The sequence below is a fragment of the Schistocerca nitens genome, chromosome 5, assembly GCF_023898315.1.
Source record: "Schistocerca nitens isolate TAMUIC-IGC-003100 chromosome 5, iqSchNite1.1, whole genome shotgun sequence".
NCBI lineage: Eukaryota > Metazoa > Arthropoda > Insecta > Orthoptera > Acrididae > Schistocerca > Schistocerca nitens.
Window position 1 is genome coordinate 224,443,248 of NC_064618.1, and position 23,194 is coordinate 224,466,441.

General features: G+C 42.2%; 1 protein-coding gene across 2 annotated transcripts in view; it reads right to left on the bottom strand.

Annotated features, from left to right (window-relative positions):
• Nucleotides 1–18,012: 18,012 nt before the first annotated feature.
• The window catches only part of LOC126260838 (peptidoglycan-recognition protein SC1a/b-like), a 137,641-nt gene continuing 132,459 nt past the window's right edge, over nucleotides 18,013–23,194 (bottom strand). For both annotated transcript variants that reach the window (XM_049958238.1, XM_049958237.1), the window contains exon 4: nucleotides 18,013–18,515. In XM_049958238.1, coding sequence (XP_049814195.1) covers nucleotides 18,111–18,515 — 405 coding nt within the window. In that variant the 3' untranslated portion in view covers nucleotides 18,013–18,110. The remainder of the gene's footprint in view (nucleotides 18,516–23,194) is intronic.

The window sequence follows — 23,194 nt, forward strand, 5'->3', positions numbered from 1 at the left end:
CTTAATTTGGTCCCACGGAACAATAAATAAATAAATAAATAAGCTGCAAAGACAGACTTAAAATACGTTCAATAGTTTCTGATACAATTTCAGAAAGGTGTAGTCTCTTGACATGGTTGACCAGCTTGATGGGGTGAGAAGAGGCGTTTGTGTGTGTGTGTCTAAGTGTATACAGTATACCGAAGATAAGTTGAATGCTACGGTCGCAGGTTCGAATCCTGCCTCGGGGATGGATGTGTGTGATGTCCGGTTGGTTAGGTTTAAGTAGTTCTAAGTTCTAGGGGACTGATGACCTCAGATGTTAAGTCCCATAGTGCTCAGAGCCATTTGAACCGTTTGATAAGTTGAGCTACGTTCCAAAATTGTGATCGGTACATATCGGTATCTGTTCGAATGTTGCAGCTGGCAACAGTTGAAAACATGACATCATAGTCACGAAAACCACCGACTCGTGCTGATATGTATCGAGCAGAACTACGGAGCAAAGTAACAGTGCCCCAGCGACAGACGATAACACCTGTTGTTTATATTAAATCTTGTGGTTTTCTTGTTGTAATTATAAGAACTTATGTTTCAAAAACCTGAACTTTAGAATAGTACCTTGCAAAAAATGACTTCTTATTGTTGAGTATTATTATACGTTTTCAAAAATAGAAACTTGTGAATTTTATTGGTTGGAGGGCGGAGTAAAAGGCAGGGGGGGGGGGTAATATGGTTGAAGAAGTGAATTCTGGTACCAAAAATTTTAGAAATTAAACGGTGAGCTAGTATGTTGCATTCTTGATAGTATACTGTATTGTACTAGTGACGGCAAGTAAGACATTACAAATGAATCAAGCATTTCGTTTCTATGTGTGAACACTAACGGTTCCGTTACTTTATAGCTTGTGTCTTAATTAGCGTGACACAGGACGGGCTTTACGTTATTTGGCGACACAGTTTTAACATTGCAATGTAAGTTACTGCAAATAACTTTCAGTGTGTTTTATGACATTGTGTTATGACACTTTTCTTGAACATGTACACAAGTGTTGCATTGACAGTTAAATAGTAAATGAATCTCATGTGTTCAGTCTATTGCAGCCACGTTACAGCCATATACAGGTGCTGCTCATTTTCTTAGACTTTCTTCGTTTGCATATACTCCACCAACACCTAAGCTGAAGTCTACAGACAACGAAACATCTTTGAGAGTACAGTAATAACTGGTAGCATTCAATCGTATTTTTGTCCTACACACAGCTCAGCAACGCGTTTCGAGAGACAATGCTCTATCATGTTGTAAGACTTAGCTCATGAAGTTAACCTGATGATCAGACGCACTGTTGAGCTGTGTGTAGGGCAGAAATGCGGTTGAGTGCAACAAATTACTGTTGTAAAAACTTAACAACCGTTACCTCACGTCCGTAATGGATAATATTAAATCTGCGTGAGTGTCCATGTTGCCCTGATTCTTGCAACGAGCCGGAGTTCCTCAAGGCACAAGAAAACGCTGTAGTCTCGTGTATATTAAAGAAAAGTAGTCGCTCTGGTCTCGAGCTCTGTCAACAAGTGCCGATCCACAACGCAAAACGGGCGGGTGTGTTCTCTGCAGTGATATTCCAATACTTGGAACCATTTCTCGAGAACACCGAATACATTTGGAAACGACACGTTTTTGGTCTCGGATTGCCTCCCATTCCTTTGCGCACCAATGATTTGGATCAAGTCTTCTCTTCAGTTCGATGTTAAGGGCAGTGAATAGATTTTGGGGGAGAATGGAGGCAGGAAGGCGGGGAGAGGAGTCTATATTTGTCACTTCTCTGCATATGTTGGCGGGTGGGGTTCTATATTCGCCACTGCTCTGCATATTTTCGTAATTTCTTGAGTGGAAGAAAGTACCGAAAGGTCGCCACCTTAATAGAAGTGGGATTATTTCCTCTGTGCAGTGCGACCATCAAATAAATGTAAACTGCGCAGATACTGCGTAAGTATTCTGATTGTGCTTGGTAATGCAGTGCCAGGATACGCAACACCCGTGGCTCAGTAGTGTCATAGATGATCATTTCTAGAAATGCAACGCGTCCAAATTTACTAAACCAAGTCGCAGAGGAAAGGAGAGGGAACATGAAGCTATTCTTCCTCTTGCCTTTTAAACGGTGGCCAAAAATGGCATAGTTTTGTATAATTTATTGTTTATTCTCTTATATGTAATTCATGACCAATATTATAGAAAATCGGTTTTGTTTTTACAAATTCATGACAATCTGGCATTGCATCTTTTGCTGCTTCACAATATGTTTCTTTTCGTGTTGTGCTTTTGTCTTCCTTTTGTAATTTCTCATGCTGCCTTAACAAGGAATATAAATAATAAGAAACTGCACATAACAAATTGCCGTATACATCGTCATTCCAAATTCGGTTGGAGATAAGCATCAGTTTTAAACTGTTGAGAAATTGTTAAACATTATATCACTCACCTGAAGTTAAGACTTCCACATGTTAGAGCACTTGCACAGACATACGGAAAGGCTAAGTTGCTAATAAAATTACATGTAATTTGTGATGAATATTACAGGAAAGTCTGTTTTGTTCTTACGATTTACTGGTAATCTGACATTACATCCTTTGTTGCTTCACTATATGTTTCTTTTCGTGTTGTGCTCCTGTCTCCTTTTCGTAATTTCTCATGTTGCGTTCATAAGGAAAATACATAATAAGAAACTTCAAATGTTCAAATGTGTGTGAAATCTTATGGGACTTAACTGCTAAGGTCATCAGTCCCTAAGCCTAAACACTACTTAACCTAGATTATCCTAAGGACAAACACACACACCCATGCCCGAGGGAGGACTCGAACCTCGGCCGGGACCAGCCGCACTGTCCATGACTGCAGCGCCTTAGACCACTCGAATAAGAAACTGCGCGTGACACGGGGCAGGTTGTTGCACGTAACAACTAGTCCCCAACCAAATTGTACAAATTGCCCCCGTACATCGCAATTTCATATTTGGTTACAAATAAGCGTCAACTTTTAATTGCAGAGAAATTTTAAACATTTCATTACTTGTCTGAAGTTGAGATTTCCAGATGCTACAGCACTTGCACTAATATACAGAAAGGTGGCGTTTCTATTTAAAAAAAGTACTCTGCGAAGAAAAAATTACAGACAGAGAAACAATGTTGCGACCTTCTACTGCTAACTGCTGTAGCGATTGGCAGGAACTGTGCTATCGGGCGCTACCATCTACTGGAAAGAAAACGCGTTGCAATGAGCAGTTAGCCTAAAACTCGCATATAAAAAGTTTTTTTCATGTAACAACTAGCCCCAATCTGCCCTGTTATCAGGGGATATTTAAGGTGGACAAAGAAGCGGCAGGAGAAATGCACACAGGTTTGTTTCACCCTTGGCAGATGGTCAGAGAAATGCCGAAAAATCGGAAATGGCAGGCACTTGAAGACACACGTAAAGTATCCCACCAAGGCTTCCCCACAAAGTTTAGGTACCAACGTGGAATTTACTACAGTCCTATGTATCGCTGCTATAGGGACGGCAACGTTAATATTAGACGATCTACCTACTTAACCCTGCGGTGTACATGTATAATATTAGACGAACTACCTACTTTACCCTGCAATGTCCTCTGCAGCGGACTGCTGTTAATTGTCGCTTATTCTGCTTAGGCTGCAAATGCTCCCAGGGCACAGCACCAGTGTCTACTAAAGTGATTGAGAACGCCAAAGAAGCGTGCACCACGGGGTTAAACAGTCATTTTTCTCGCACTTCATACGCAAGTTGAACGAGCTACTACGGAAAATACCCTCTGCTATGTACTTCACAGAGATTTGTAGACTAAGGATGTAGATGTAAAAATGTTACACGGCCGTTCATAGACGTCCGCAAGGGAGAGACAAGAGGGGGCAATTGCTGCCTCCTGGAATTTAGGATACAGAATTTTCACACAAGCTGTTCGGCGGAAACTATGCCATTTCTTTGGGCAGAGGTGGTTTCGGTGTTGTCCTGCATTCAATGCGGATGTAATAATTTGCATAACTTTGCCAAAATGCAGTCCCCAAGCTACTCTCTGCCCCTTCCTCGTACAGTTCTTATCGAGCTCCAGAAGGGGACCGTTCCAGCAGTCTGGCACGCCAATACCGGCGCCTATTCTCAGCATAAAATTAAGATGGCTACAATATACGAGGTCTGTTCAAAAAATTCCAGAAAATTCGTAATTTCGTGCCAATGGTGTGTTTGAGCGAAATGCGGTTTGCATCCCTGCACATGTCTGTATTTAATGTGGTAGCTGCCGAAAGTTTCATTGTTGTACGTCTGTTAGCTATTGTTCAGTGCTGTATTACAAGATGACAGAGTTAGAGGAGCAACTCGTCTGCATTAAATTTTGCGTGAAACTCAAGAGAACCTTTACAGAGACACACCAAATGATGCAGGAAGCCTATGGTTGTGAGTGCTTAAGCCGGACTCGTTACGAATGGCTGACATGGTTTAACCCATTAAGTACCAGTGTCCTATTTTGAGGACAGAGCACATATTTATTTATAAATACACAATAAATTATTAATTTGCATCTATTACTGTTCTACGTCATTTGTTGATGCTTTTTATAACAAATGTATGCTTAGAGGAAATTAAAAGCAATAAATCCTACCATTCATTGATTATTGAATACTAAGGCACACTTTTCGTTATTACAGGTATTTACTTTATCGACAATTTAGTAATATTTGAAATATGTGGCAGAGATCTTTTTGCGATAATTTGTAGTCAACAATGTGTCTTTTAAACTATTTGCATTGTTAGCTCAATTGGAGTTATATTCATTGTTTTCCATTGTTATAAAATTTGGTGTACTCGAAATAGGACACTGTGACTTGGTGTTATCAATTCAGTTATTTGTATTGCTGCACGTTCCAATATGAAACTCTGCTACTGCTGATGTATTTTCTTTTTAGAACGTGGTAATTTTACCAGATTTTGTTGCTGAGGTAAGTGACGACCCCTCTTTTATGTATAAATTACAGGATATGAAGTTACTTTGAAATTTACAGTGTATTATGTAAGTATATTTATGAATATCTTACCCATTAGTAAATAATACAGTTCCAGATGGACAGTTTATCCGAGGCAAGCCTATTAGAATTGGCTATAAGTTGTGGTCTCTTTGTGGAGCAAGTGGCTACTGTTTCAAATTTGATTTATACTGTGGAAAGGATCCAGAAGATACTGCAAGGGATGACGTACTATTGGGATCAAGAGTAGACCTAAACATGTTGGACTGCATTGAAAAACCCGAGAATCATTGTGTGTACTTTGACAACTTCTTCACTAGTAGAGATCTTCTGATTCATCTGAGAAATTTGGGTTTTCGAGCAACTGGGACTGTCAGGGAGAATCGAGTCGGTGACTGTCAACTAAGCAGCAACGAACTGAAGAAGACAGTTCGAGGAAACTATGACTACCAGTTCGACAGGAATGGTGAAGTCTTATTTGTTCGATGGCACGACAACAGATGCGTTACAATTGATACAAATTTTGACCAAGTTGAACCTTTGGGAGCAGCTATGCGGTACAGTAGACAAGCAAGTAAGAAGACCAGTGTAACAACCTGTCGTTTTGAAGTCGTATAACGCGTACATGGAAGGTGTTGACCACCATGACTGGTTAGTTGGAAAATATGCGACTGTAATTAGAGGGAAAAAATAGTGCTGGGTCCTATTACACGTTTGCTGTAAATGGCCCTCTTAAATGCCTGACTCTTCTGCAGACTAGTACATGGGAAAAATGCACAGGATTTACTGGATTTCAGACGTACTGTTACAGTTACATACCTGGAACTGGAAGACCGAATATTGGACGTCCAATGGAATAGCCATCAAGTCAGTTGAGAGTGTCAGACATCAGGTTTGATGGAATTGGTCATATGATTGACAAAAGAAGCACGAAAAGAAGATGTGTAAGAGCTAAATGCAACGGGAAACCAAAAACATATTGTGTTAAATGCCGTGTAACACTGTGTGTGAAGTGGATTGTACCATTTCACAAGAAATAAATAGTTGAGACTAGAATACAGTTTAGTATGCTATACGATACTGTTAGATCCCAGTGTCCTATTTTGAGGACGGGCATTATATCAGCATGTATAAATATTCTTTGACTATTTTTGTACTTATTGTGGTTCATACACTATCTACATTATAATTAAGGAATAAAAAATTCAATTTAAAAAAAATTAATTTGAGACTTAATGGGTTAAAATGGCCGGACGGAAGTTAAAGATGACCCTCGTTCAGGGCGCCCTTCGACGTCTACCGGTGACGCTCATGTCGGGAACGTCAACGAAATTGTGCGTACCAATCGAAGAGTGACTGTCCGAAAAAAATGGTTCAAATGGCTCTAAGCACTATGGGACTTAACCTCTGAGGTCATCAGTCCATTAGACTTAGAACTACTTAAACCTGACTAACCTAAGGACATCACACACATCCATGCCCGAGGCAGGATTCAAACCTGCGACCGGAGCAACAGCGCGGTTCCGGACTGAAGCACCTAGAACCGCTCGGCCACAGCGGCCGGCTGACTGTCCGAGAGATTGCCGAAGAATGTAACGCGTCAGTTGGATCATGTCATGAAATCCTGACACAGCATTTTGGAATGCATCGTGCTACTGCCAAGATCATCCCACGGCTCATGAGACAAGACGAGAAAGACTTTCGCCTCGGAATCTGCGAAGAGCTTTTGGACGGCGAAAATAAGAACGACGTGTTCCTTAACAGAACCATAACTGGTGACTAGACATGGATCTACGGTTATGATGTTGAGACCAAGGTTCAATCTTCACAGTGGTTCAAATGGTTCAAATGGCTCTGAGCACTATGGGACTTAACATCTATGGTCATCAGTCCCCTAGAACTTAGAACTACTTAAACCTAACTAACCTAAGGACATCACACAACACCCAGCCATCACGAGGCAGAGAATATCCCTGACCCCGCCGGGAATCGAACCCGGGAACCCGGGCGTGGGAAGCGAGAACGCTACCGCACGACCACGAGCTGCGGGCAATCTTCACAGTGGATCGGGAAAGGTTCTCCAGGACCAGACAAAGCTCTCCAGGTCAGGTCAAATGTCAAAACTATTCTGATAGTTTTCACTGACTTTGAAGGATTAGTACATCATGAATTTGTGCAACAAGGACAAACTGTTAAGCAACGTGTTGCGACGCCTTGGAGAAAGAAGGAAACGGACTGAAATGTTGCGAGACAATTCATGGGTGTTGCTTCACGATAACCCACCTGCACATTCATCACTGTTGACGCGTGACTATTGCACAAAAAACGAAATCACTGTGCTGCCACATTCTCCGTACTCTCCAGACTTAGCCTCTGCGGGCCTTTCCTATTTCCAAAGTTGAAAACCCCATTAAAGGACGAAGATTTGCAACGATAGAGGAGCTAAAAGAAAATCTGCTGACAGAGCTTCGAGCAACAGGAGAGTGTATAGCGTCGCTTATTGAAAAAGGTAATGTAAATTCTTTTATCGAAATATGACTACAATAGAGCTGCTATACGTGCTCCGAGAATTGTAACTAATATTATCTCTGTATTGTAGTGTATAAGAAAAGATTTCATTGTCTTCTCTGGCCTTCTTCTTCTTTGTCTTCTGTGCCTGGTTGGTTCTGAAGTCGCAGATAGGGATCACAGTCGATAAAAGAAATTATTTCTACCATATGTAGCGTATTTAAATTTTTGCAAAATATATATGTCAGTATCTAATGAAGTAATGCAGTATGTGTTTTTGTTAGTAGCAAGAAAGCACCTACCCTGTCCCCTTTATTGAATTAATTACATGACAATTAAATGTTGCCCTGGCCATTTGTAACTGCATTGTTGAAGCGACGCCATTGCTGTTAAAACTGATAAAAATTTCTTCATAGCTATTTAATTATGAAAGTATTGAAAGGATTTAATCTTATTAAATGTAATCGACGTCTCATAGTAATTTCCGTTTCATTTTCGGCCAGAGGTACAGTTTTATTGAAATAAAGTATTCTAGTTGTATACGCTGCCATTGCACGTCGGCAGCTATATCGCAGCATCAAGCCTCACACAAAAAAATAATTATTTGAATATTATATTTAATTTGCTTATCGCGTAACGATAAAGAAAGATAATTTTTTAGCCATCTTGAGTAAGTCTTCACGTTGGAATACGTATGATGTTTCTGGCGATAGCGCCCTGAGAAATAAAATTTAGCCGTGGCTCTTAATGAACGTAAAAGAGATTTTCTTTAACTAAACATTTTCATTTCAAATTGATGGAACATTTTTCTCGCTTTTCACAAAAAAAAAGTACGTTACGCGATAAGTATCAGGACTGCTTCCGGAAATGGAAAAAGCGTTGGGAGCGGTGTATCAAAGCTGAAGGAGAGTATTTCGAAAGAGACCATGCACAATAAGTAAAACGTAAGCTTAGAAAAATTATGTGGACAATGTTCCGGAATTTTTTGAGCAGACCTCTTACTTGTCCAGTATCCTTTCCCAATTCCTACAGGGACACTTCCTCGTCCTAACACACAACGTAATCGCAGTAGTAGTGAACATCACCTACGGACCAGAATGAATCAATCGAAAGTAAAAAAATACTATTTTCTGCATTAGAGAAGAAGGAAAAACTTGTGAAATGCCGAAGTCGAAATCATCTCCAAGAAATTTTGAAACCCCATGGGGTACAGCGCAGCACAACATGCAGTCACAGAATTACTAATTCAGCAGTCCAACTGGCATGGCTGCACAATAATTTGTCGAACTGGGATGAGGGGGAAGCGGGAGACATGTAAGACTCACCTCGATTCAATCCTAGGCTGTTAAAAGAGTAGGTTTACTGGGTAGTTCGTGGTTGTTTTGGGAGGTTTCCTGCATTCATCTTGTCGAATACAGGCCTGGATTACACATTAGCCAAATAGCTTAAAAAAAGGTAACTTTAAAAAAAAATTATTATTTTGTAATTGCGCGTCAACTTGAAGAAAATTGTATGTATGAAAATAATGTAATAAAATCCATTAAAATTATCATAAGTTTAGATTTGTAAGCAAATAGCCGTGGAATAAGTTGAAGAAGCGTTCACTTTTAGGGAGGGATGCGATACATAATGTTTAATAATTTTTGTGAAATGAAGGAACACAAGAAAGCACTTGTTAGAGGTATAAATTATCAAAAAATGTTCAAATGTGTGTGAAATCTTATGGGACTTAACTGTTAAGGTCATGAGGCCCTAAGCTTACACACTACTTTACCGTCCGCAGCTCGTGGTCGTGCGGTAGCGTTCTCGCTTCCCACGCCCGGGTTCCCGGGTTCGATTCCCGGCGGGGTCAGGGATTTTCTCTGCCTCGTAATGACTGGGTGTTGTGTGATGTCCTTAGGTTAGTTAGGTTTAAGTAGTTCTAAGTTCTAGGGGACTGATGACCATAGCGCTCAGAGCCATTTGAACTACTTTAGCTAAATTATCCTAAGGACAAACACACACACCCATGCCCGAGGGAGGACTCGAAACTTCGTCGGGACGAGCCACACAGTCCATGACTCCAGCGCCCTAGACCACTCGGCTAATCCCGCGCGGCTATAAATTGTCACCTTGTAGCATAACCTAATGTAATTTACATGAGAATCGGTTAAGACTGTGTGTTATGCGTTCTTTACATTTTTTTCATAGAAATGCTTGCATATTTCTCGTCCTACTCCACCTAACGGGAAATTATTTTTGTGAAATTTTTGCATGAACTGCGAAATCATAAGAATATCATCTTAAAACTGCCATTTCCATTGATGCGGTATCCCACTGCTGCTTAACAGTCTCTCTAAAGTTAAGTTCACACTATTAGGAAAAGCAAAAGAAAAAAGAAACAGACAATATGAAATCTTCTTGCATCAAAAAATGCCCCAAGAGCACATTTCAGGTTAACAACTGGAGCAAAAAATTGAAGCATTTAAATGTATTATATAACTAACATATAGTGAATGGCATGCACTTTAAGAATGTCATTTAAGGGCGTACTATTAACGGCTTATCTTGCGTTGAAAATCACCAAAAATTATAAAAACACAACTGAAAACATGAAGGCCAACCGTCCACTTCCATGTCGCACTCCAAACCAAGTCAGAATTGCTGTCGCACCGTCCCTTCCATTCTGAGACATAGTTACATGTCACTATAATAGGTTTCGAAAACAGCCACAAGCCCGTGGCGCCCAGCTATCGTGTTCAGCCCCGAATTCCCCTATTAATCTGTGGCATTTTTGATGGTTAGTTTTATTAATAATCAGCATGAATTTCTCAAGTTTTCTGATACAAAAAATGAGTTTTAGAATATGCCCTCTCCCACTTTGCATAAATTTCTGTGGACGCCTCTACGGCCGTTGGACACACGATATGTGTAAATTACCTGGTGTATATCGCGGCAAGGTTGGCAACGCTGCTGTACATGGGAAAGTTGCCACTGCGCAAAATTGTAGAGAAATGCAGAAAGAACTGCAGAGGATCGACGCTGGGTGCTGGTCGTCAATATGCAAACTGAACGTAGTATCGAATTTCGATAAATTTGTTTAAACAATACCAACACTAAAGAACTCGGGTAGTTACCGCCCTGAAGCGACTAAAGTAGTACGTATTATGGAGAAATCAGGTGCCAGGGTGAGATTAACTGGAAAAATTCTAAGGGAATATATCTCATTCGCGAATTACGAGGGTAATCCCAAAGGTAAGGTCTCCTTTTTTTTTTATAAGTACAAAACTCTGTTTGTGTGGCAGTTGGTCACACTGTTATGAAGAGTGCTTCACGCGCTGAGTGTGAACATGCGCACGCTGTGCTGAGGCGCGTAGTCTTAACTTGGCAGCCGTTTAGAAAGGATCTCTCGTTGAATGTTACCGCCAAGTGCGAATTGCGCGCAGTTAATCGGTTTTTGAATGCAAAGGGCACTGCGCCGATTGAAATCCATCGCCATTTGACGGAAGTGTATGATGAGTCGTCATGGATGTCAAAAATGTTCGTAAGTGGTGTAGAGAGTTTGCAACTGGTCGGACCGAAATTCACGACCAACAAAGGAGCTGGAGACCGTCAATTTTTGACAAGACAGTGTAGAAGGTTGAGCAAAGCATGCGTGAAGATCGGCGGATCACCCTGGATGATCTCTGCACTTTGGTTCCTGAGGTTTCCCGAAGCACCGCTCACAGAATTTTAACGGAAACATTGAACTACCGGAAGGTGTGCGCAAGATGGGTGCCACGCATGCTGACTGAGGAGCACGGCAACGAGTTGATGCTTCTCGCGCATTTCTTCACCACCTTGCAGCCGAACAGGACAACATTCTGGACGCAATTGTCACGGGTGACGAAACCTGGGCATACCACTTTACACCTGAGACCAAGCAACAATCACGCCAGTGGCGGCATCCTTCTTCGCCAAAGCCGCGGAAATTCAAACAAACACAGTCTGCCGGTAAAGTCATGACAACCGCTTTTTGGGATCGGAAAGGGGTATTGTTGGTCGACTTTATGCCCACTGGGACCACAATTAACGCTGACAGGTACTGTGAGACTCCGAAAAAACTCAAACGGGCAATTCAGATCCGGAGAAGAGGAATGTTGAGCAAGGGGGTACACATTCTCCATGACAACGCTCGCCCACACATTGCTAGGCATCCGTTGCTCTCCTGCAACAGTTTCAGTGGAACATAATCACCCACCCACCCTATAGTCCTGAATTGGCGCCCAGTGACTATCACCTGTTCCATAAGTTGAAAGAACATTTAGCCGGAAAGCGATTCAGCTCTGACGACGAGGTGAAAGAAGAGGTTCATAACTTTCTGAACAGCATGGCGGCGAGCTGGTATGACAAGGGCATACAAAAACTGACACAGCGTCTACAAAAACGCATCGACAGAAATGGTGATTATGTCGAAAAATAGCTAAATGTTCAAGCTGTAAACTGATGTAAACCATTGTAGAAATAAACAGGTCTATGTACTTATAAAAAAATAGGATACTTTACTTTTGGTATTACCCTCGTATGTGGCGAACAAAACGGCACTAGACCGATACTTGAGTACTGTTAGTCAGTCTGTCGCCCTCTGCACGTTGTTTAATAATGGAGATAGAGAAGATCCAAACAAATGCTGCACGCTTCGCCATGAGTTTGTTAACTTAGTGCGAGAGCGTTATGCCTATCAGTCCCAGGTGGCAGACACCACAAGGGTGGGGGTTGTGTATTACGGAGATGTTTACTGTTAAGTTTCCGAATGCGTATGCTGCAAGCAGTCATGCAACATATTATTTCCATATGCATTCTCGTGTATCATTCACTAACTGTAGAGTATACAGCGGGTGGCATGGGGTAGGTGATGGGGGGGGGGGGGGGGGGGAGGATGCTTGATAGTGATGTACTCGCTACGTTCAAATGTTGCAACACACAATTCCGCTTCGGTTTAGTGTATATTATCTATAATTGTTTCTGTGGTCATACCGACATGTACGTCTACATGGGCTTAAACATGCTGGCGCACGCTTCTTTTTGCGCACGTTCCCATCTACAGGGGATAGATTGGTTTGGTTTGGTTTGGTTGTTTGAGGAAGGAGACCAGACAGCGAGGTCATTGGTCTCATCGGATTAGGGAGGGACTGGGAAGGAAGTCGGCCGTGCCCTTTCAAAGGAACCATCCCGGCATTTGCCTGGAGCGATTTAGGGAAATCACGGAAAACCTATATCAGGATGGCCGGACGCGGGATTGAACCGTCGTCCTTCCGAATGCGAGTCCAGTGTGCTAGCCACTGCGCCACCTCGCTCGGTTACAGGGATAGACAAAATAGTGTGAACACCTATACTTACTTGGGAATGCTTTGTTAATAAGGGATTGTAGCCCCATTTGCCTGTAATACAGCTGCGATTCTTCTTGTAATACTGGCATATAATGACTGTATAGTCTCCAGTGGAATGTTACGCCACTCATCGATCAGAATCTCTTCTAATTGATTTAGTGACGAGGGAGGCGGAAATCTGCTCCGGAGTCTGCGCTCCAATACCGCCCACAAGATTTTGAAAATGTTTACGTCTGGGGACTGTGCTGGCCAGGGAAGACGCTGCAGTTCAGCCGCATGCTCCTCATACCACTTGTACTGTCCTGGCTGTGTGAATAGGTGCGTTATCGTCCTGAAATACGGCATCATTGTTGGGGAACAGCATTTGAATCATTGGTTGCACCTGATCACCTAAAATGTTCACATAATCGTTGGCTGTAACGCTGCCTTTGAGAGTAACGATGGAACCAGCAGAACACCATGATATGGCTGCCTACACCATCACACTTTCACCTCCATACTTAACCGTTGGAATCAAAAATCAGGATTGTAGGCTTCTTTTGGCGTTCTCCAGACGTAAACCAGTCCCTATGTTGGAAATAATGAAAATGTTGGCTCGTTAGACCTTACGACCTGTTTCCACTGATCAACCGTCCAGGATTTATACTCCTGACAGCATGTTACACGCTTCTTTGCGTTGGTTGTCACCACTAATGGTTTTGGTATAGCAGCTCGTCCATGAAAATTCGTTTTATGGAGTTCTCGGCGGACAGTGTCGATAGATACGGGGTTTCGAAGGCGGCCATTGAGCTCTGCAGTCACTTTAGCCGCCGTAGTTTTGTGCTGTTTTGATACAATTCGTGTTAGCGTACGACGATCTCTGTCATTTAGCTTTGTTTTGCGCCCACTATTACATTTACACGATGATGTCTTTCCAAGTTTTGTGCAGGCTGTCATGACTGTTGGAACAGTTACTCTTGAAACATTAAATAAGTTGGCTGACTTGCTTACTGATGCTCCAGCTAATCGGGCCCACACAATCTGTCCTCTTTGGAACTCTATTAGGTCGTTCTTTGCACCTCGGCCTCTGAATGCAAATGCGATGTGTGCACTACTCGTAAACAATCTGCACTGATGCCTAGCCCGTACTGAACACGCACAGCCCAGCACGAAACGTGCCTTACCTCCGTTATTGACTATCAAACACAACCATCCCATTACTACCACTGTTCACACTTTTTTCCTATTCCCCGTATATCCATACGGGCATCTCAGAAGTATCTACTGTATCGTCTGTCATTAGCAACATGTTTTAAAACATTTCTTGTATCATCAGTTTTCGGAGGTGTCGCAGCATTGTTATTACGCAGTGCGTGGGACAAAGTGAGCACCGAAAATTTAACCACGAACATGGGTGTAGCATTTTTGAAACACAGTAAATTATAAATTTATATCTCTCAAACCGTAGAAATTGCGAAAAAATTAAAATTATTCTCCAGAATGAAATTTTCACTCTGCAGTGGAGTGCGCTGTGATACGAAACTTTATTGCAGATTAAAACGGTGTGCCGGATCGAGACTCGAACTCGGGACCTTCCGCCTTTCGCAAGCAAATGTTTGGTGGAGTACCTCTCCGTGAAACGCAAAACGTCCCGAGTTCGATTCTCGGCCCGGCAAACAGCTTCAGTCTGCCAGTAATTTACAATATTACTCTTCATGTTCATCCAAGAGTTCCCTGTTGCATTGTAGAATGGTTAATTTTAAAGTATACGTGTAATTTCTTTCCCAGGCTTGCACAGCCCGAATGTAAACTATTTCTCTTACATCGTTCGTTAGCGATCTGTAAAGAACGTAGTACGTAGACTAAAGGTGTATGGTTTTCATATGTTTTCTGGCACTGTGAATATTTCAACTTTACTGTACTGGGAAAAAGATTCATGAGCGGGTTGCACAGGCCTTGGGGGATACGCTTGGTCGCTAGTCAGTTGTGGACCGCTAGGGCATTCTTACTTATATTTGTGAGTCTTTGAGAAATTATCTGGAATATTTTATTTCGAAAGGAAAACTTGTTTGTAAAAATATTTTCTTAACTGCATTGATGAAGAGGATTTTTGGAGGAACATTTCAAGGTAAACAATGCATGCACAAGAATGAAATGCTTGTCAGTCAGAAGGACTAACTGAAGGAAACCTTTATGCCTTACATAATTAATATTCATCATTAGTGTTAATTTGATCTCTTTGTTTTCATTAAGTCATTAATAACGCAATTGGTTTAAATGTCTGTAATTTTTGTAACGAGAGAACTTCATAATTGTTAAGAGCCATATTATGTTGTACAGTCTTCTTTGACAATAATCAGAATTTAATTTTTCACGGACGTTTTTCTACACAGTAGAAGCCTCCTCCATCATTCCCAGTAAAGATTTAAATATTTTATCGTGTGAGCATGTAGCCACAGATTGTTTCTGACAAATAAAGAAAAATTTACGCTGAGCAAGAGGTAAGTTACTTTTCTTTCAGGGCAGATCTCGCTTTGCGTTCTTGTGAGCAAAAAGTATGTAGTCAGAATTTTCAGGTATTGTGCTAAGTAAGCAGATTAATTCACAGTTAACACTGAAGGTAATCTTAAACAGTTACATTCTCCCGAGTGAAGTATTTTATTTTGTGCATATTTCAAGTCAGACATCACACTCCATGTTACGTAAGTTTCATAACGTGCTTCAGTACCGAGTTTCAGCTAAATAGTGTTCACTGAGTACACGATTAGATTCTTTTGGGATTTAATCAGATTCATTTTGATTACTTCAAATTCAGCATTTCCCTGATAAAAGTTTTGTTTCACGACATTGTCCACAAGCCTAATACAGGATTACTCAGCAGTTGAATACAATACCTGGAAGACACGTTACGCGAAGAGAAAGTTTATGTTCCCGGTGCGCCGGCCGATTTGGCCGAGCGGTTCTAGGCGCTTCAGTCTGGAACCGCTCGACCGCTACGGTCGCAGGATCGAATCCTGCCTCGGGCTTGGATGTGTGTGATGTCCTTAGGTTAGTTAGGTTTAAGTAGTTCTAAGTTCTAGGGGACTCAAACCTCAGAAGTTAAGTCCCATAGTGCTCAGAGCCATTTCAACCATTTTTTTGAATTCGTGTCGTGCGGCCATAAACACGTGGGAAACATTTCACATTGCTCACCTGAGTACAAAGGGCACCTCCGCCAATGCGCCATAAAATACCTTGTGTACGGGGTACTACCGCCATCTGTATATGTGCGTAACGCTATCCCATGACACGTCAAATCAATGAAATCATGGTCAAGATTAATTAACCCGTCACAGTGGGAGAATCAGAACACCACTTCAGTGCCATCACTTACCTCTGTATTGGAGGGTCACACAGCCACGTGGTACCAGTTTCAAACCGGCGACAGCGTCCCAAGGCGGGTGATACACTACTGGCCATTAAAATTGCTACAACACGAAGCTGACGTGTTACAGACGCGAAATTTAACCGACAGGAAGAAGATGCTATGATATGCAAATGACTAGCTTTTCAGAGCATTCACACAAGGCTGGCGCCGGTGACCACACCTACAACGTTCTGACATGAGGGAAGTTTCCAACCGATTTCTCATACACAAACAGCAGTTGACCGGCGTTGTCTGGTGAAACGTTGTTGTGATGCCTCGTGTAAAGAGGAGAAATGCGTACCATCACGTTTCCGACTTTGATGAAAGTCGGGTTGTAGCCTATCGCGATTGCGGTTTATCGTATCGCGATATTGCTGCTCGCGTTGGTCGAGATCCAATGACTGTTAGCAGAATTTGGAATCGGTGGGTTCAGGAGGGTAATACGGAACGCCGTGATGGATCCCAACGGCCTCGTATCACTAGCAGTCGAGATGACAGGCATCTTATCCGCATGGAAGTAACGGATCGTGCAGCCACGTCTCGATCCCTGAGTCAACAGATGGGGACGTTTGCAAGACAACAACCATCTGCACGAACAGTTCGACGACGTTTGCAGCAGCATGGACTATCAGCTCGGAGAACATCGCTGCCGTTACCCTTGACGGTGCATCACAGACAGGAGCGCCTGCGATGGTGTACTCAGCGACGAACCTGGGTGCACGAATGGCAAAACGTCATTTTTTCGGATGAAACCATGTTCTGTTTACAGCTTCATGATGGTCGCATCCGTGTTTGGTGACATCGCGGTCAACACATATTGGAAGTGTCTATTCGTCATCGCCATACTGGCGTATCACCCGGCGCGATGGTATGGGGTGCCATTGGTTACACGTCTCAGTCACCTCTTGTTCGCATTGACGGCACTTTGAACAGTGGATGCTACATTTCAGATGTGTTACGACCCGTGGCTTTACCCTTCATTCGATCCCTGCGAAACCCTACATTTCAGCAGGATAATGCACGACCGCATGTTGCAAGTCCTGTACGGGCCTTTCTGCATACAGAAAATGTTCGACTGCTGCCCTGGCCAGTACATTCTCCAGATCTCTCACCAACTGAAAACGCCTGATCAATGGTGACCGAGCAACTGGCTCGTCATAATACGCCAGTGGGTACTGTTGATGAACTGTGGTATCGTGTTGAAGCTGCATGGGCAGCTGTACCTGTACACGCCATCCAAGCTCTGTTTGAAAAAATGGTTCAAATGGCTCTGAGCACTATGGGACTCAACTGCTGAGGTCATTAGTCCCCTAGAACTTAGAACTAGTTAAACCTAACTAACCTAAGGACATCACAAACATCCATGCCCGAGGCAGGATTCGAACCTGCGACCGTAGCGGTCTTGCGGTTCCAGACTGCAGCGCCTTTAACCGCACGGCCACTTCGGCCGGCAAGCTCTGTTTGACTCAATGCCCAGGCGTATCAAGGCCGTTATTACGGCCAGAGGTGGTTGTTCTGGGTATTGATTTCTCAGGATCTATGCACCCAAATTGCGTGAAAATGTAATCTCATATCAGTTCTAGTATAATATATTTGTCCAATACCCGTTTATCATCTGTATTTCTTCTTGGTGTAGCAACTTTAATTGCCAATAGCGTAGAAACTGAAATGGAAACGTTGCTTTTCGTTTGTTGTTGACATACAGTTTTATATTTTCTTTACAGAGATTATGATGATTTCCAACAACACAATGTAGAGAGAGTATTTACTAAGAAAGTTTACATTTATTTACAACTTTGTTGTCAACTGTGTTACATAAAGATATTACGTGATGACAAGATAGGATTCTCGAACAAGTAGATCTACAGGCCGGAGCTGTCGTCGCCGTCGGCTGGACGGATGCAGAGGACGCCCGTGTCGCAGTTCCAGCGGCAGCGGTGCGGCCAGTCGGCGATCTCCATCAGCGCCCAGCGGCCCGGGCTCAGCGTGTTCTTGACCTGGTTGTGCGCCAGCAGGCGGTAGTCGGGCGCCAGCATGCCCGACCTCACGCCCTCGTCGAGCAGCCAGCGCAGTGCCGACGACATCTGCCTCGTCACGTTGTGCTCCACGTAGTTGCCGATTAGCGCCACGTCCACGTTGCAGCGCAGCACGAAACCCTTACTGGTGTTCGTGCCGTTCCAGCCCCGGCCCTCGTAGATATTGCCGCTGCTGTCGATCAAGAAGTTGTACGAGATCTCCGGCTGCTGATACTTCTGCCAGTGCAGCTCCTGCGAACAAGGATGACTTCTTGACTGGAGGGAAAATGCATTAATAGAGTGCCACAAGTTTCAATTCTAGATCCACTATCTACATTTATACTCCGCAAGCCATCCAACGGTGTGTGGCGGAGGGCACTTTACGTGCCACTGTCATTACCTCCCTTTCCTGGTCCAGTCGCGTATGGTTCGCGGGAAGAACGACTGCCGGAAAGCCTCCGTGCGCGCTCTAATCTCTCTAATTTTATATTCGTGATCTCCTCGGGTGGTATAAGTAGAGGGAAGCAATGTACTCGATACCTCATCCAGAAAAGCACCCTCTCGAAACCTGGATAGCAAGCTACATCGCGATGCAGAGCGCCTCTCTTGCGGAGTCTGCCATTTGAGTTTGCTAAACATCTCCGTAACGCTGTCACGGTTACCAAATAACCCTGTGACGAAACGCGCCGCTCTTCTTTGGATCATCTCTATCTCTTCCGTCAACTCGACCTGGTACGGATCCCACACTGATGAGCAATACTCAAGTGTAGGTCAAACTAGTGGTATGTAAGCCACCTCCTTTGTTGACGGACTACATTTTCTAAGGACTCTTCCAATGAATCTCAACCTGGTACCCGCCTCATCAACAATTAATTTTATATGCTCATTCCACTGCAAATTGTTCCGTACGCATACTCCCAGATATTTTACAGAAGTAACTGCTACCAGTGTTTGTTCCGCTATCATATAATCATACAATAGAGGATCCTTCTTTCTATGTATCCGAAATACATTACATTTGTCTATGTTAAGGGTCAGTTGCCACTCCCTGCACCAAGTGCCTATCCGCTGCAGATCTTCCTGCATTTCGCTGCAATTTTCTAGTACTGCAACTTCTCTGTATACTGCAGCATCTTCTGCGAAAAGCCGCATGGAACTTCCGACACTATCTACTAGGTCATTTATATATATTGTGAAAAGCAATGGTCATAAAAAAAAGAAAAACATGCATCCAAAATCAGCCTCCAGATCGCTTTCCTTTATTTCTATATGACCGGTTTGGTGCAAGCTGCCAATCATCAGATCTATTACAAAAATTATTTTGTAGTTATAATTGGTGCAAATTACAGGTGGTTTAACGTTTAAGTTCAGAAAGCTTCAACGTTCTTAAGAAATTACTTATAATAGAAATTTGTTGTACATACCATCTGGTACAGGTGCAGAGTAACCTGGCGAATATTGAATTGAAAGTCCACCGTCATAACTACCCATACACTAACTACTGGGGCTTCATATGTTTTTTTTAAGAAACCTCATTGGTGCAACATATACAGCACTAACGTAATTCATAAGAAAAGTTCCTGTGTATAACATTAAACACTGATGTGGAATTTAATAGCATTAAAATATTTTAAATGAACTTTATAAACCAATTATCAAAACATCTGCTGCGCTAATATAATTCGAATGCTTCGAGAATGAGATTTTCACTCTGCAGCGGAGTGTGCGCTGATATCAAACTTCCTGGCAGATTAAAACTGTGTGCCGGACTGAGACTCGAACTCGGGACCTTGCCCGCGAAAGAACTTAGATGTCTTTGACCACAGCCCACATTTTTGTATGTAAACATAGTATATTTCACGAGTGCACATCATAATAGTGAAATAGGAAGCTATACTTGGTAAAACTGAAATATGGACGTGAAAACGACAATAAGCGTGTAACTAAGTGGCAAAACTATCACCACAGCATAACTGTAATAATGGTGCTTCATCTTTATGTAAGTACAGATATATATTCGTCAAATCCTGCCTTACCACTTACAATTGTCCCACTTGTATCTGTGTAGCCACCAGCAAATAATTTTTTTGTATTTATACAGTGGTCTCCAACAGTACAAACATGTACATGAATGTATAAACACCTGAGGATTGGCGCAAGCCCGAAACCGGTCGTGTGACAAATAAATAACCTTTTATTGTGACTGGTAGCGAATATTTTTATACACCCTACACATCTTGGCAAATTCAGATTAGTTCATGAGAGTATTTTACTGGGATGTAATGTAAAATTATTTTACGTCATCTTCAATAAAATCATGTGTGTATACCAAAGTGATTCGCACAACCACATCTGGCCATATAGGGATTTATAGTGGCTAGCCCCATTCAGCCCTCCAGTAGGAGACTCTCAGAACAGTTGACTCCAAGAATACCCTGACGCCGCCATCGTCCAACAAGTATTTATGAAATCCTGTTTTAAATTTGTGTAGTTTAAGTACCTATTATTTAGTTTATCAGTGTAATGTCATTATACTTCTACTTGTAAACTGCTCTTTATTTTTTGTAGAGCTGTTGATAATGACTAGTCTGTCGAAACCGCAATAGCCGTTAAATAATTGAAGTATTTCAGAGAAATAAGCTTTAGTGTTCAAGGTAGTGTTCTGGAAATAACATGGCAAATGTGAACAATATCCTGCAAGCTTACTTGCGGAATTGGAGGTGCTGACGTATCACTGTACATAGAAAACTTCTCTGATTCTGACTCATGCTACCCAAATTAATAATTAAACGATCAGTATGGTGACGCACCTAGACACAAACTAGAATCAATAAGATATGAAGTGGCGCAGTCAGTGTTTTGGACTGACATTGCAATTCCGAAGAGCTCGAGGAAGAGTCCACAATTCCCCTCCTCTAATTCCGCAACTTGCCCTTTAGGCAGAGGAGCGCATATATACATACAGACTGGAGAAAATAATATTGTCCCGAAAATATTTATAAAGGGTGCCCCACACGTTCAATATGAAGATCGAAGAGTTTAAAAATATTGAAGTTCGCTCAGCGTATTGTACGGCACAAGGGTGATGACGCACACTTAACGACAGTTCCTGTCCGACCGACAGAAATTCAGTTCTCTCGTAACAACTTTGCTTCAAACAAATTTCTTCAAAGAGCTGAAAATAGTGAATGACAAAAATCATGGAGAATGCTAGACGATGTATAACAAAGCGCCATGCGATACCCTGAGAAATAAAAATTCCAGAATGGTCAGGAAACGCCAGATACCTCGTTATCCACCGTAACAAAGGAAACTGATGATAGTGGTGTCATGGCAGTAATCAGAAACGTTTATTTTACTTGTAGCAGTGTTCAGACGTGGCAGATAAGATCAGGTCAGCTGTCTAGTGAACGTAAATGTCTTTTTTTTTTTCTTGTAACAGTTATCTCATGCTCACATAAGATCATATGATTTTCAATCAGAAGTAACTAAATAACTGTTTTATTACGTTTACAACATTTATTACAGTAGAGGAATATATACAAAATAGGACGTGTACAAGACAACTTACACAGTTCATTTGTTTAATTCATAATTAGCTGTTGTTGTGATTTACGAACCTAGGTCGCAGTAAACATGCCTCTCGTCCAATGAAAAGTATACTGGAAGATTTTCAGAATGGTTTCACTCATTCTGTATAATTTCTGTTTGTGTTTGGAGAGGCAAGAAGCTCAGACGCAATACACGCATACAGATTTTCAGGATGGTTTCACTCATTCTGTATAATTTCTGTTTGTGTTTGGAGAGGCAAGAAGCTCAGACGCAATACACGCATACAGATTTTCAGGATGCTTTCACTCATTCTGTATAATTTCTGTTTGTGTTTGGAGAGGCAAGAAGCTCAGACGCAATACACGCATCCAGATTTTCAGGATGGTTTCACTCATTCTGTATAATTTCTGTTTGTGTTTGGAGAGGCAAGAAGCTCAGACGCAATACACGCATACAGATTTTCAGGATGCTTTCACTCATTCTGTATAATTTCTGTTTGTGTTTGGAGAGGCAAGAAGCTCAGACGCAATACACGCATACAGATTTTCAGGATGCTTTCACTCATTCTGTATAATTTCTGTTTGTGTTTGGAGAGGCAAGAAGCTCAGACGCAATACACGCATACAGTTTCACATGGTAAAGCACAGTCATATTCGCTGCGAACGTAGAATGGTAACTGACTCGTCCCGGGATAGAGTCTGCGCAATATTATTGTTATTGGCCTCAGACATTCGCGCAATATATTGACACTATTACTACGCAATGAATATTAAGCATGTGAGAGCCCCCTAAGACTGGCACAGAACTAACCTGACCGTTGTTAATGAACAGGAGAACTGCCTGTCGCAGAAAACGCTGGAAACGGTAATGTCGCTGCACCAGTCAGGTGTTGCCATATGTCTCCACATGTGCCACTCCCGCATGTTCTGTTCCGAGTACTTCGCTATGTCATTATGTTTGAGTGAATGAGAGGAGCAGATCCATTTAGCGACTAGTGTTCACTGTCGATATTTCTGTGCAATACTGTTAGTACTGGAGTTTAGGAGGCGAACTTTTTTAGAAAAACCTCCTGCAAGATCTGCAATACAGAATTTAGTGGGAAAATGACGCGAAACGGGCTCTGCAGCGTAACACTACGGAAAAAGAGTTTGGAAACCAGAGTTGCTTTAATGAACAAAGTCCGACAAAATCTCAACACCATGCAAGTGGGACCTGAGACCTAGTCGTGTCGAAACTTTGCCAAGAACTACCTGCAGCTGTATCCTTAGAAATTTACTGTTAGTCACGAGTCAAAGCGTCCAGAAAAACTTTCGCTTGTTGGTGTTTTCTCAGTGAAGTGTAATCAGGATTTTTGGATCCTCATATTTTCATTTCTTCAG